Genomic DNA, 15,000 nt, shown 5'->3' with positions numbered 1-15,000 from the left:
ATATATGCAGATAAATATATATATTCTATGTATGTACAAAAATATATTAACAATGTATGTACAATATATGTATATTATGATTATATACACAATGTACAATGTATATGGTTATGTATATATGTACACAATCTACAGAATGTACAGATCCATTTCATATAATAACATATCTACAGTTGTTGTGTTACAAGGTAATTGAATATAAATATATATATACAGATGTACAGATATACAGTTATGTTACATGGTGGTGGTGGTCCCCACAGTTTATCAGTTTCCCTGATTCAGGGCCCGATTGGCCTGTGGGAAGAAGCTCTTCTTCAGCCTCCCTGTCTTGGTCTTCAGGGAGCGAAAGCGCCTCCCTGACCTCAACAGAGTGAAGAGTCTATTGTTGGGATGGGTGGGGTCCTTCACAATCCTCCTGGCCTTGGTCTGGCACCGCTTGTAGTAGATGGTTTGCAGGTCAGGAAGTTCCGTGTGAGTGATGCGCTCTGCTGAATGCACTACCCTTTGGAGTGCTTGTCTGTCCTGCTTGGTGCTATTCCCTAACCAGAATGTGATGTTCCCCGTGAGGATGCTCTCGATAGTGCAGGTGTAGAGGTTCCGCAGTACTTTGGAGGGCAGTCTGAAGTCTCTTAGGCATCTGAGGTGGTAAAGACGCTGACGAGCCTTCTTTGCCAGGGAGTTGGTATGGCGGGACCAGGACAGGTCCTGTGAGATGTGAACACCAAGGTACCTGAAACTGTCTACTGTCTCCACCGTGGTTCCACTGATCCTCACAGGCCGCTCCTGCTTCTTGCTGCAATCCACGATCAGCTCCTTTATTTTCCTGGCACCAGTTTTCCAGGTGTTTAATCTCCTCCAGGTAGGCCCTCTCATCGTTGTCTGAGATCAGGCCCATGACGACGGTGTCGTCAGCAAACTTGACAATGATGTTAGAGCTGGAAGTGGCTGTGCAGTCGTAGGTGTACAGTGAGTAGAGCAGGGGGCTTAGGACACAACCCTGAGGAGCTCCAGTGCTGAGGGTGAGGGTGGATGAGGCGCAGTTGCCCACCCGTACTGATTGTGGTCTGTCTGTTAGGAAGTTGGAGATCCAGTCACACAGGGATGGATGCAGTCCTAGATCCGCCAACTTGCTAGTCTGGAGGGGATGATGGTGTTAAATGCTGAACTGTAGTCGACAAACAGCATTTTAACATAATTTCCCCTCCCTTCGTCCAGGTGAGTCAGTGTAGTGTGGAGCAGATGTGATGTGTGTGATGTTTTAGTTTTGTAGCTGTGGTGTATGTAAGATGTGATCAGACACTTATCAGACACTGCCTGAATGCCAACTGTTGTTCTTTGTCATTCTGTGCCCTCTTCAAAGTGTAGACGCTTTTGTGTGTGTGTGTGTGTGTGTGTGTGTGTGTGTGTGTGTGTGATTGTGCGCTTGTGCACGTGTGAGGGTGTGCGTGTGTGCATGTCTGCATGAGTGCGTGTGCGCATATGTGTGTGTATATTGGTGTGCGCATGAGGGTGCATGTATATCTTTTTTTGTTCTCATGGCTATCTATGTCATGAATGGCAAAATGTGTGTGTGTGTGTGTGTGTGTGTGTGTGTGAGTGTGTGAGTTTATTACTGCTTTAAGAAATCTGGCTACTTCCATCAGCCTACCAAGAGAAAAATCACAAATAACCCAGAGAGTGTGATGGATGGACAGATGGGGGATGGAGGAGTGTAGAGGGTGGAGAGGGTGTGATGGATGGACAGATGGGGGATGGAGGAGTGTAGAGGGTGGAGAGAGTGTGATGGATGGACAGATGGGGGATGGAGGAGTGTAGAGGGTGGAGAGGGTGGGATGGATGGACAGATGGGGGATGGAGGAGTGTAGAGGGTGGAGAGAGTGTGATGGATGGACAGATGGGGGATGGAGGAGTGTAGAGGGTGGAGAGGGTGGGATGGATGGACAGATGGGGGATGGAGGAGTGTAGAGGGTGGAGAGGGTGGGATGGATGGACAGATGGGGGATGGAGGAGTGGAGAGGGTGGGATGGATGGACAGATGGGGGATGGAGGAGTGTAGAGGGTGGAGAGGGTGGGATGGATGGACAGATGGGGGATGGAGGAGTGTAGAGGGTGGAGAGGGTGGGATGGATGGACAGATGGGGGATGGAGGAGTGTAGAGGGTGGAGAGGGTGGGATGGATGGACAGATGGGGGATGGAGGAGTGTAGAGGGTGGAGAGGGTGGGATGGATGGACAGATGGGGGATGGAGGAGTGTAGAGGGTGGAGAGGGTGGGATGGATGGACAGATGGGGGATGGAGGAGTGTAGAGGGTGGAGAGGGTGGGATGGATGGACAGATGGGGGATGGAGGAGTGTAGAGGGTGGAGAGAGTGTGATGGATGGACAGATGGGGGATGGAGGAGTGTAGAGGGTGGAGAGGGTGGGATGGATGGACAGATGGGGGATGGAGGAGTGTAGAGGGTGGAGAGGGTGGGATGGATGGACAGATGGGGGATGGAGGAGTGTAGAGGGTGGAGAGGGTGGGATGGATGGACAGATGGGGGATGGAGGAGTGTAGAGGGTGGAGAGGGTGGACAGATGGGGGATGGAGGAGTGTAGAGGGTGGAGAGGGTGGAGAGGGTGGGATGGAGGTCAGTGCATTACCCACATTCCCTCTGCTGTTCTTCCCCATTTCGTTACGTGCCCCAGATGATGCGCGACCCCTCTGCGGAGAGGCGAGGACTTTAATTGGGGTGGTCTGCGTGTAATTACACTGTGAGACAGGTCGCTGTATTCCCTCAGAACCCGCACTGGGAATCGGACTGGGTCAAAGGGCGCACACACGTGTCCGCAACGGATAACGAGGCAGAGCTGGATATCACTTATCCTGCTGATTCAAACGTTGTGCCTGATTCAAATAATAAGCTAATTAATTATTCACCACACTGCCGCCTGATTGGAGGAAAAACAGCAGCGTTTTCCTCCACCAGACCCAGGATTGGCCAGGGAAGGTTCATAGACATTAAAGAAAGAGACCTGATTGGAGGACGCCAGCTGAGCTGTGCTCATGCCACCATCAGCTAGTTTGGCAAAGGTTGCAAAGGTATTTAACCCTTGCACTGATGTTTACTTCTCTTTCTTATTTAGTGTACTCAGTCCTGGAGTTTAATCAATATGGATATAGATGGCAGTCTGTGTGGTCAGGATTATATGTCAATATGCGTTCTTATTCCGAGGTATCAGTTAGCATGTAATTAAATTAGTCTGTTTAACAGTATAACAGTATAATTTAATACTATATAAGTAATAATATTACAATTTCAGAATCTTTGAGCTTTTTAGAACATGTTTTGACCCAATTGATTAAAAACAATTAAAATTGCAATATTGTATTTTTACATATCGAATCATAGCACATGTATGGCATTGTGTATCATATTGTGAGTTAGTGGCCAGTTGAGATGAAGGTGTTTAAATTTCATCTCTTCCTCCAGCAGGACAAATTTGGTAGTGATGAAAGAAAACAAGCAGAGACACAGAACTCTGTGATGCACTCTATTATATTTGATTCTAGCAACTCAGTGTATGTGTGTGAGTATGTGTGTGAGTATGTGTGTGTGTGATCTGTGTGTGTGTGTGTGTGTGTGTTTTTGTATGTGTGTGTGTGTGTGTGTGTCTGTGTGTGTGTGTGCGTGTGTGATCTGTGTCATCTCTTGACCGTCCTGTGATGACAGGAATGTGTGTATTAATGTTAACATGACCACCTGCTGTGAACCACCACGCCCCCGCCCAGCTCTTGCAGGTGCTAGCCTGTAATTAACATGGCTAACATGGGTAACATCTGCTTCAGGCGTTTTCGTGTGTTTCCAGTTTCTCAGTCAACAGTGATCCATATGATCTCAGCCACCATGAAAGAACCTCAATTTGAAAATGGGTTTATTTTTATTTTAAGAATAAAGTTGAGCGGGCTTAATGGGGGTTGTATGTGATTGTGTTGGTATGCATTAATATCAGACTGTAACTGCATGTGTGGAAGGGCAGAGAGAAGCAGGTCAGTACGCCACCGGGGAGTCATGCTCAGTCGTAACGAGGTAGTGTGAGTGTCGGTGTTGAATGTGTTCAAAACTTCGGCTGTTCCTGACTCGGATCGCTACGCACACTGGTCTTCAGGCAGTGTGAAATTAAAATAACTTTTAATAGGTGTTTACGAAAATCACCTTTGGTTGTTTTCTGATTTTTCTGACTTGATCAGGTTAGAAACTTTTAGCAGAATTATTTTTCTTCTAGCGCTCATTGGTCGCGTTTCCGTCCGAGTGATCTTTTTTTACAAAAACTGCTGCAGTGCTTAAAATGTTTGTCGATCTAAGATGCATTTTAAGATGGAATTTTTCCACTTCCTTTTCCAAAATTGACACAGAATATTAAGTGCTAAAGCAATTTTCATTTAAAAAAATTCCCTGTATGGAAGTGAAGCTGAAAGCGAGGTGTTCAAATGGGCAGTGCTCTGACAGAACAACCATGATCATGTGATCGAAAGGTCACATGATCACAGTCTGTCCTGTGCAGACTGATGCAATGCTTGCTGGGTAATATTGATGGATTAACATCAAGTTTAGTATTCTGTTCCAAAGAATATAAGAAGACAGATGCTTCTCTCCCTCCCTCTTGCTCTCTCTCTCTCTCTCTCTCTCTCTCTCTCTCTCTCTATCAGTATTTCTGCCATGTTGGTATTGCATGGACAATGACTAAGAATTTATCTCAATTCAGCAAAAGATAAACAAACAAAACAACCAAATTCAAAGCAATTCCAGAAGTGCTGATCCCTGTAAGACTGATCCCTGGAGGGCTGATCCCTGGAAGACTGATCCCTGGTGGGCTGATCTGTATGTCTGTGTGATGTACGCTCTCGCTGCAGTGTGGAGAGAGAGAAGCATAGTGTTAGCCATAGTGGCCTGTCTATGCTGATAACTGAGTGTATTTGTCTTAACGCTCAGCCACCTCCAGGCCTGCCGCACAACTGAGGCGTGGGTAGTAGTTCCACACACAGGGACCTTGTGAAGTGAGCAAAACTGCTTTTTGTTTTCTCACAGCTGAGGTAGGGTGTGTGTGCCTGTTTGTGTGTGTGTGTGTGTTCAGTCACAATGATCAGACCAGCACAAACCCAAATCAAAATGATCAGATCAAACCGAGCCCAGGTCAGTACTGTCAGAACTCTGCTCTGCTCAGCCAGCACACAGCTGTCTCTCCCCAAACGCTCATATTGTGCTTTGTCATGGACATGGAACTGAACTAATTCCCTGTGCTGTAGTTTGGATCAAATTTGCCTGATATTCGGTATTATGATCCAGATACAGACTGCAGACGGAGCACAGCCAGTTCAGTGAGTGTCGTCAGCAGAACACACCACACGCCCCACAGACTGGAAAGCACAAGAATGTCCCATGTCCCAGCGCAAGGCAGCAGGGGTTTTCGGATTCAGTTCAATTTAGCATTCCCATTCCACCAGACACGTCCGAGCGCTTTCTGCAGAGCTTTCGTTTTTACATAATATCCTCGAACAAAGATGTTACAGCGATACTTACTAGAGGATGGAATATCAGATTTGTCTGAGTTTGTTTTTTAAGGTCATGCTTGTCTTATAATCACTGGGTATGATTTGTGGTTATTGTCTTTAGCACTCTTTTTTCTGTTGGTAAAACAATATTCTTCATGCAATTTCATGTAATAAATCCCTCCGAAAATCATCCTTCATAATAAAGGGGTTAGCAGGTCTGATTATGTGCTAATCTTTTGTTTCTGTTGGGGTTTTTTTGGAGTCAGTTTTATTAGAAGGCTTTATTAATTATTGGATAAGTGTATATTGTAGGAAAATGATTCCCCTTCTCATTATACAGCGGGTGAAATAAATATTGAACAAGTAAGTAAATATATTTCTAAAGGCGCTATTGACAAGAAATTCTCACCAGATGTCGGCAACAACCCATCCAATCCACACATGCAAAGAAATCAAACCATAGATGTCTATAAATAATGTGTAATAATGAAAAATGACACAGGAAAAAGTATTGGACACGCTTCTGAAATGTATTTAATACTTCGTACAAAAGTCTTTGTTGGTGATGGCAGCTTCAAGACGCCTCCTGAATGGAGAAACCAGTCACATGCATTGCTCGGGTGTGATTTTGGCCCATTCTTCCACACAAACACTCTTCAAATCCTGAAGGTTCTGTCGGCTCCTTCTATGAACGCTGAGCTTTAGTTTCATAGATGTTCAGTTGGGTTCAGGTCAGGTGATTGGCTGGGCCATTCTAGGAGCTTTATTTTCTTTCTCTGAAACCAATTGAGCGTTTCATTGGCTGTGTTTGGGATCATTGTCTTGCTGAAATGTCCACCCTCATTTCATCTTCATCTTCCTGGTAGATGGCAACAGATTTTTATAAATAATGTCTCGGTACATTTGTCCATTCATCCTTCCTTCAGTTATATGAAGCGTGCCAGTGCCGTATGCTGAAAAACAGCCTCACACCATGATGTTCTCACCTCCAAACTTCACTGTTGGAATGGTGTTTTGGGGGTGATATGCAGTGCCTTTTGACCTCCACACATGGTGTATATTATGGCATCCAAATAGTTCAATTTCGGTCTCATCTGACCAGTATTTCACAGGCTTGTCTAAATGTTGTTGAGCAAACTGTATATTCACCCTATGTCTGAAGTTTCAAAACGAATGAACACCCCAATACAGGAGCCATCTGCCTACTTAAATATTCATGAGGAACATCTCATACACATATGTGCCTGGTGTTTCTCATTTGGGCTTGTTTTACTTAGTTTTTTTAGGGTTTGCGCTTTTTGTATTTTTTTATAACCTTTAACCTTGACGTTCCTTTCGTGTTCCCTGTGTGAGAAGAGCAGAAGGCAAACAACTCACTGTAGGAGGAGGGGCAAAGGCAGCCTCCTCCATCCCAAAGCCCCTGTGATTGGCTGACAGTCAAACAGCTCACTGTAGGAGGAGGGGCAAAGGCAGCCTCCTCCATCCCAAAGCCCCTGTGATTGGCTGACAGTCAAACAGGCGACCTTTCTCTTCTTATTTCTTCCAGGGTCTGGCATCCATTCGGGTTCGGTTTAGTATAAAGGAAGGAACAGAGGGGAATGGCCACTGTTCGCAGCTTTGCTTTGCTTTTTTAAATGTTCTAATAAATCATTAAAAGTAGAAGTTAATATATTATTAGAACTTCATATAAAGGCACTGAAGGGAGCATGTGTCTATCATATTTAAGAGGGAGGTCTGTAAAATGCATGTGCTGACATCCTGTAGATCAGACATCTTGCATATCTGTCCTGACATCCTGTAGATCTGACCTGACATCATGTCCTGACATCCCGTAGATCTGCTGTTCAGTGTAACTTCACTCCAGCAGTGGGCGCTCTTTTGAGATGCTGCTGAAGCTGATGTTTTGACTTGTGTGTTGTGATGTCATTCATTCATTCATTCTTTGCTAGGTGTTATCCATCATCCTGTACTGTAAATTAAACCTTTTCTCCTGGTTTGCTGCCACTCTGAGCCCCGAGAGTGATGGGTAAAGGCTGCGTTCCGCAGGCAAAAAGCCAAACGCCGCGCCTGTCAACACTGGGCACTTTTAAATGGAGTTCTGTTTTCCGCATTCCGATAGGAATACCAGTCCTGCAACGCACTGCCGTGCCCGGACCTGAAGAAGACCACTCCGTGGACGCCGTGGACTCCCGTGAACATCTCGGATAATGGCGGCCATTACGAGCAAAGGTTCCGCTACACATGCAAGGCACGGGTGCCGGAGCCCAGCCTACTGGAGGTGGGAAGGCAGCGGATCGAGATGCGCTACTGCTCCAGCGACGGATCCACGGGCTGCTCCACCGACGGTGAGACCCCACCCTCCTGCTGACACTCACGCTCTCCAACACCCTCCCTCTCTCTCTCTCTCTCTCTCTCTCTCTCTCTCTCTCTTTAACCCTCTCTCTCTCTCTCTCTCTCTCTCACTCTGTTTATCCCTCTCTCATGCTCTCTCTCTCTCTCTGTTTATCCCTCTCTCACTCTCTCTCTAACCCTCTCTCTCTCTCTTTAACCCTCTCTCTCTCTCATGCTCTCACTCTCTCTCTAACCCCCTCTCTCTCTCTCTTTAACCCTCTCTCTCTCTCTCTCATGCTCTCTCTCTCTCTCTAACCCTCTCTCTCTCTCTCTTTAACCCTCTCTTTCTCTCTCATGCTCTCACTCTCTCTCTAACCCTCTCTCTCTCTCTCTTTAACCCTCTCTCTCTCTCTCTCATGCTCTCACTCTCTCTCTAACCCTCTCTCTCTCTCTTTAACCCTCTCTCTCTCTCTCTCTCTCTCTCTGTTTATCCCTCTCACTCTCTTTCTAACCCCCTCTCTCTCTCTCTCACTGGTTGTTTTCCTTTATATTGATCCCATCTCTTCTCTCTCTCTCTCTCTCTCTCTCTCTCTCTCTCTCTCTCTCTCTCTCTCTCTTCCTCCCTCGCTCTGTGTGCTCATGTTTCTCCTGCTACACTCGCCGGGTCTATTTGTGTCGCTACTAAAGTTAACCGTGTGAATTAATGGACTCTGATCATACAAGTGCTTCGCTGAGTCAAATGCACAGGGAGCTGGACCCAACGGCCTGGACTCTGCTGGACTCTGCTGGACCTCAGAACCCCCCCACCACCCACCCAGTACATCTGCACAGTGTAAACACTTCACATTTGTAAACCAGTTGTTGTTGAAGGCAACAAGCGCCCTATCGCGATGTTGTATTGGGCGTCCAGCATAATCAAGTTTATTAGTTATTTTACAGAGCGACTCAAAGGCCGTCTGCAGCAGTGTGTAATTGCCATCAACCACCCACCAAGAGCATGGTTACTGTGGAGACCCAACACACACACACACACACACACACTCGCCTGACAGCCATGCGGGGGGTAGTGTGTCTGCTGGGTTTATTTTCAGGTCCATGCACATAAGACGGCCTCATGCCTCAGTTTTTGTCGAGCCGTGTTTTTATCCTTTGCTGTGATGAGGTTTGGTTTGAAGATTTTGATGGAAATGGGATTTCGAAAGTCTCTGTCTGCACAGCAACATTAATGGGATAAAATGAAATTCAAACCGCTCCCAGTGGATTTGACTCCAGCCCCATCCGTCATGTACACCTCCAGACCGAGGGCCCGCCTTCTCAGGCGGGCCGATACTAAGCCGGACAGTTCAGAGAGTTTGTCTCGCTAATGGCCCGAAGACGCCCGGCACCACGGCTGTGGGCGCTAGTGCAGGACTAATTCTGTATCAGACACACTAAGACACACACTTATCTACCTTATCTTGTCATTTATCTGAATCTCCCTGCTTAAGGCACCTCTGCGGCTGCTGTCAGACTGTAATTTATAAAAGTGAAGAGTACTGATCTGATTCAGGAATCCCCCCCACCATGAGCAGTTAGTTCTGCTCACAGCCGCTCAGACCGTAGGGTTGCATCTTATGACGCCTTCCCACGCCCACACTGGAACTGGACGAGTTCCAGGCCTGACGGACCAGCAGGCTTTGCCTGGGTCTTACACGCAAGCCGTCATTAACCTACAGGGCACCAGCGTAGACGTGTAATTATCGCCCCCGGCAAGGTGTTGTGTGCGCGGCCGTCAGCGGCTCCACTGTGGAATGTGAGCTCTGGAGGTTTAGCCTCGCCACTGGGCCTCTCTCCATCGATCTGAGTCCTTGAGTCACAGCACTAAGGCGGAGCAATAAACCGCGGTGCTCGCAAGCCCATGTGAGCTAGATAGCAAAACCCGCTTCCACTGAAGAGTGTGATCAGCACGGCAGGTCTGAGTGTGAGGTCTACTCCCATGACAAACACGGGGTCATGTGATTCGACGTTGAGAAGAATACTCTGAATTCTCTGTTTCTGAAGACCTAAAGCAGGGAATACTGGGAGATCTCCACCCTCTGGGGCATGTGCAGCGATGGCGTGTGGAGGATGCTCATATGGGGAGCTCAAAACCAAACACTGTGTTCATCCCGGAGTTAGTCACATTCCAGCAGGACGTCTCTGGGGTGATTCCGACACTGTCCATGGTCTTACTCACCATGCAGCAGGATTGGACATTTTCCAACAAATCAGCGCCAGTAATCGAGTCTGTCTGGACGTCCACGTCTCTCACAGCCATAACATGATCAGAACTGTGTAAGAGTTCGGTCCCTCACAGGAGCTGTGGCCAGTTCAGTGCTGATGGGTCCATTCTGTTCTTTTCGTTGACCTGGAAGTAAACTGTAGCCTTTGTTTATTTACATGTCATCACCATAACAACTCCCAGATATCATTTGTTGCGTATTAGTTCGTATCATTTTCTTTTTAAAGGTTTAATATCCCCTTTCACAAATCCTTGTGCTAATCAGGTAGCTTTTTGTGGGTCTTCTTTGTGCGTTTGTCAGTATTGGGTGTTTTGATCAGGGTTTTTGTTCACATGCCCTTTCCTCTGAGATGTGTCAATACTGCCCAATCCAAAGTGGTGTCATCAGACTGCCATGACATTTTCAACCCTGCAAACTGAAGTTAGCTCTCTCTTTTCTTTTTTCTCGCAGGAAGATTTTTTTTAATTGGCTTGTCTGCAGATGCTATTGACGCCTTATTCTGGAAGAAATAACAGTCATGTCTTCCGATAGGCCTCGAGTGAGCCATCAGCCAAAGAGAATTATAGCAATTACCCAAAGTAGATTGAAGCAGATGAAAATACTGCATCATCAAAAAATGAAATAAGTCGTATTGGCATCTCGTCAACACATGTTCATTAAAGTCTCGCCGTCTTAATGATGATCATCGGTTAATTAGTGTCCAGCAGAGATTTAAGATTAACGTTTTAGGATTAACGTGTGAGCAGGTCTTCTCTCCACAGCCTTCTCTTGGTTAATTGCACCATTTTGCTTTTTGTTCAACTTGTTTTACACTGTTTTGCTGTGTGCTCTGAGAACAGTGGAAATGGATTCCAGCGCCATTACTGAGGCCGGTTCCTAAGAGCGATGGCAGAGGTTGGCGTAAAAGTGTGGGACCAGAGCCGTCCTGCAGCTGCTCTCTGCTCCACGAAGCTCCTGAAACGCTCCTGCTCCCTCTCTCTCTCCTTCTCTCCCTCTCCCTCTCTCTCTCTCTTTCTATCCTCTTTATCATTGATTTCCTACACATCGACCTCTCCATAAGTATGCCTAAGTCCTAAACTACCTACCTCAGGAGGTGTGTTAGAAGGAACAGTCGATGCTGTGATGGATATGTAGTCAGGTCAAACCGTCACGTTATTAGGTCTTTATAATGATGTGGAGTTCTAACTCAGGCCTTCAGGCTGCTGTAAGACTCTCGGAGACTGTCGGAGACTGCTTTGTTTTTCCTGTTTTCCCACTGAAGATTTAACACAGCAGCGTAACAGTTCTGCGTAATTATCTGCCTGTTTCTAATCGCCCCGTAGTGTTATTAAGCATCCCCTGGCAGTCCTGGGCATGTGCCTGGCATGTCTCCGTGCCTGGGTGGGGGGGGGCGTGGTCAGATCTAGGCTTGCTTGTGGGGAGCCCTTGAAAAAGCACGCGGCCGTGTTTCTTTGCATACGGGTCAGAGGTCACGTTGACCTGACCCTGGGGCCCATGAAGCAACACTGTGTCCGGCACAGGGCTGTCTAGAGTGAACTCTAGATAAGAGGTCAAGGGTCACCCATGCTCAGTAGACCCTGGGCATGGCCAGCAGCACACGCTGACATCCAGCTCTACGGAGCGTTCCGTACGCTTGTCAGGCGTTTGGAGAGTGTGAAGACAAAGAGAAAATAAAACATTCCAGCATTTTCCCACGTCAGCTAAATTGGATCTGCTGCATTTAAGTGAAATTTACAGCTGAGGGATTTTTTTTTACATCTAACTGAAAATACCCTCTGAAGACAGAACGTAATCGTAAAACTCCTCAGTGTCTCACACTCTTTTTCTTAAAACTCCTCAGGGTCTCTCACTCTGTTTCGTAAAACTCCTCAGCATCTCACACCCTGTTTCGTAAAACTCCTCAGGGTCTCACACTTTGTTTCTTTCATGTCACTTACTGTATATTCTCTTGCAACCCACTGTGGTCAATCATAAAGTCTGTGTTATTTATTTCCTGTGACACAGAGAGTTTTCTCCTCTAAATCTAAATCTGTGTGTGTGTGTGTGTGTGTGTGTGTGTCTGTGTGTGTGTGTGTGTGTGTGTATGTGTGTGCATGTGCATGTATGCGTGTGCGTTTGTGTGTGTGTGTGTGCGTGCGTTGAGTGTGGTGTGTATGTGTGTGTGTCTGTGTGTATGTGCATGTGTGTGTATGCCTGTGTGTGTGTGTGTGTGCGTGCGTGTGTGTGTGTGTGTGCGTGTGTGTGTGTGTGTGTATGTGCATGTGTGTGTATGCCTGTGTGTGTGTATGCACGTGTGTGTGTGTGTGTGTGTGGGTGCGCGTGTGTGTGTGTGTGTGTGTGTGTGTGTGTGTGTGTGCGTGTGTGTGTATGCGCGTGTCTGTGCGTGTGTGTGTGTGTGTATGCGCGTGTCTGTGCGTGTGTGCGTGTGCGTGTGTGTGTGTGTGTGTGTGTGTGTGCGTGTGCGTGAGGTTCAGGAGAACTGATGCTGTCAGGCCGTGTCACGGGGCTCATGGTGAACGGGGGCTGGTCCTCCTGGAGTTCCTGGAGTCAGTGTAGTCGTGACTGCAGCTCCGGGATCCGCAGCCGAAAGCGTGCGTGTGCCAGTCCCAAACCCAAACACGGAGGCACAGCCTGCCTGGGGCCCGCCCAGGAGTACCAGGAGTGTAACACCACCCCCTGCCCAGGTGAGCATACTGTAGCAACACACAGTCACACTCATTCACACACCTGCACACACACTCACATATGCATCTACACATACACTTACACAAACTCATACATACAGACACACAAACAAATACACACTCACACTCAAATACATGCATGTACACACTCATACTCACACACACACTCATACATGGACGTGTACACAAACTTGCTTAAACTCACACTCAAACTAATACACACTCACTCACACAGTCACATACACTCATGCATACACTCCTGCATACATTCAAAGACTCTATCACTTATACACACTCCCAGCATATACGAATGCAGAGTCACACACACACACTCACACATAAGCATAGCCTCACACACACACACACACACACACACACACACACAGCTTGTTACCCAACACTTACCTGATTACAGCAAAACAGAGATATTCTTCTGCTACTGATTAAATACAGCTGTTAAAAAAGCACAAAAGGGCAAGAGAAAATATGTACACACACACATGCATGCACACAAATCCAAAAAACACACGCATGCACACAAACCCAACACACTCACACGCATGCACACAAATCCAAAAAACACACGCATGCACACACACCCAACACACACGCACATACGCACAAGCCCGACACACACTAGAGCACATAAGGAATGTCTCTCCTTCCTGATCTACAAAAGTGATTATGTGTCTCATTTTACAGTAGTGTCCCCAAGGCAATCAGCTCGTGTTAGAGGATTGTTGAGCAGTGATGCACAATAATAGATGGAACGAGGGAAGGAAAAAAGCCCTTTGTGTTGCGAGGATAAAAGACACTGTTACGAGGTTCTAATTTGTCAGTGGGATTGCTGGAAACGTCCTTGCAGCGTCGTCGTTGTGTGTAATCACATTTGAGGCTAATTACACTGCCTACAACAGGGAGGCAGGACGGTGTCATCAGAGGCCTGTGACAACGCTGCCTCTTCCCCATCTCACACGGCGGAGGGGTTTGGAGTGAGGCGAGTCGCACTAATTAAACGAGAGAAGCTGCACGCAAGACGGGGGCAGCACCTGCCGGAAGACGCCGGTCCCGTAGACACTGAGCGATTCGGCTGGGCAGTGTTATCAATCCCAGGCTCGCTGTCGCCGACACCAGACACCGCGCGACAGCACCCATCCGTCATCGTCCGCGCTGGAGCTGGGACTCGTTCATCCGTGACCCTGACACCCGACGGGGCTGTTTGACCAGTGCTCCCTAGTGGACTGCACGGCAGTGTGCTCAGCTGACACTCACAAAGCACAGAACGGAGGTCGAGTCTGTTAAATATTAGCTCCATGTCTGGACAACACACTCACGTGGAGGTGGTGTTAGCAGCGACCTCGTAGCACACCAGACTAAGGTGTCGGAAATGACCTGTGTTTCCTATGTGACAAAGCCTGTGGGATTATGGTCATCTTCTGCTACATTCATCTTCACACACATTCCGGCTTCTGTACCCTCCAGATGACCTCGTGTCTGGTGTTTTTACCTGATGTGAGCGTAGTCCGTCCTCGCTGATGGACGTCCACTGCCTAAGAGACGAGACGAGGCCCAAGTTAAATCGGGCTTGGTGGGAATCTCTGCAGGGTTGGAGATAAACTCTACAAGGTTAAAGTTAATCTCTGTAGGGAGGTAGATCTCCAGGAGCAGGGCTGCAGATAAACTCTGAAGGGTTAGAGATCATCTCTGCAGAGGGAGAGTTGTGCATCTTTTTAGTAAATCTTTTCTTCCAGAGCATGACATCACCATGCTGGAGAAAGCAGCTCACATGCGTGTGAAGCCTGACACAACATGTGGCTACACACCGTCACACGCTAACTGCTAACCGCTAACCGCTAACACCTGCTTTATCAGCACAGCTGGACCGCTCCCATCAATGAGCCTCTCCTGCAGAGCGGATAAGAGCACGCACACGTGTTACATGTGCACGGACCTGCACGCACGCGTGCATGGACCTACATGTGCACGGACCCGCACGCACGCGTGCATGGACGTACACGTGCACGGACCCGCACGCACGCATACATGGACCTACACCTGCATGGACCTGCGCGCACGCATGCACAGACCTGCAAGTGCATGGACCCACACACACACGTACATGGACCTACACGTGCACGGACCCACACACACGCGTACATGGATCTACACGTGCATGGACCCGCATTCAC

General features: G+C 47.6%; 1 protein-coding gene across 4 annotated transcripts in view; it reads left to right on the top strand.

Moving 5' to 3' along the window:
• Positions 1–15,000, top strand: part of sema5a (sema domain, seven thrombospondin repeats (type 1 and type 1-like), transmembrane domain (TM) and short cytoplasmic domain, (semaphorin) 5A) — a 107,751-nt gene that overhangs the window by 78,356 nt on the left and 14,395 nt on the right. For 3 of the 4 annotated variants that reach the window (XM_035526305.2, XM_035526306.2, XM_081721606.1), the window contains 2 exons: positions 7,655–7,880; positions 12,596–12,811. In XM_035526305.2, the coding sequence (XP_035382198.1) occupies positions 7,655–7,880; positions 12,596–12,811 (442 nt within the window). The remainder of the gene's footprint in view (positions 1–7,654; positions 7,881–12,595; positions 12,812–15,000) is intronic. The other variant, XM_035526307.2, reaches the window with a different exon arrangement.

This window comes from Electrophorus electricus, chromosome 1 (assembly GCF_041902795.1).
Source record: "Electrophorus electricus isolate QZ-2024a chromosome 1, ASM4190279v1, whole genome shotgun sequence".
Taxonomy (NCBI): Eukaryota; Metazoa; Chordata; class Actinopteri; order Gymnotiformes; family Gymnotidae; genus Electrophorus; species Electrophorus electricus.
This window is presented reverse-complemented; position numbering and strand designations above follow the sequence as displayed.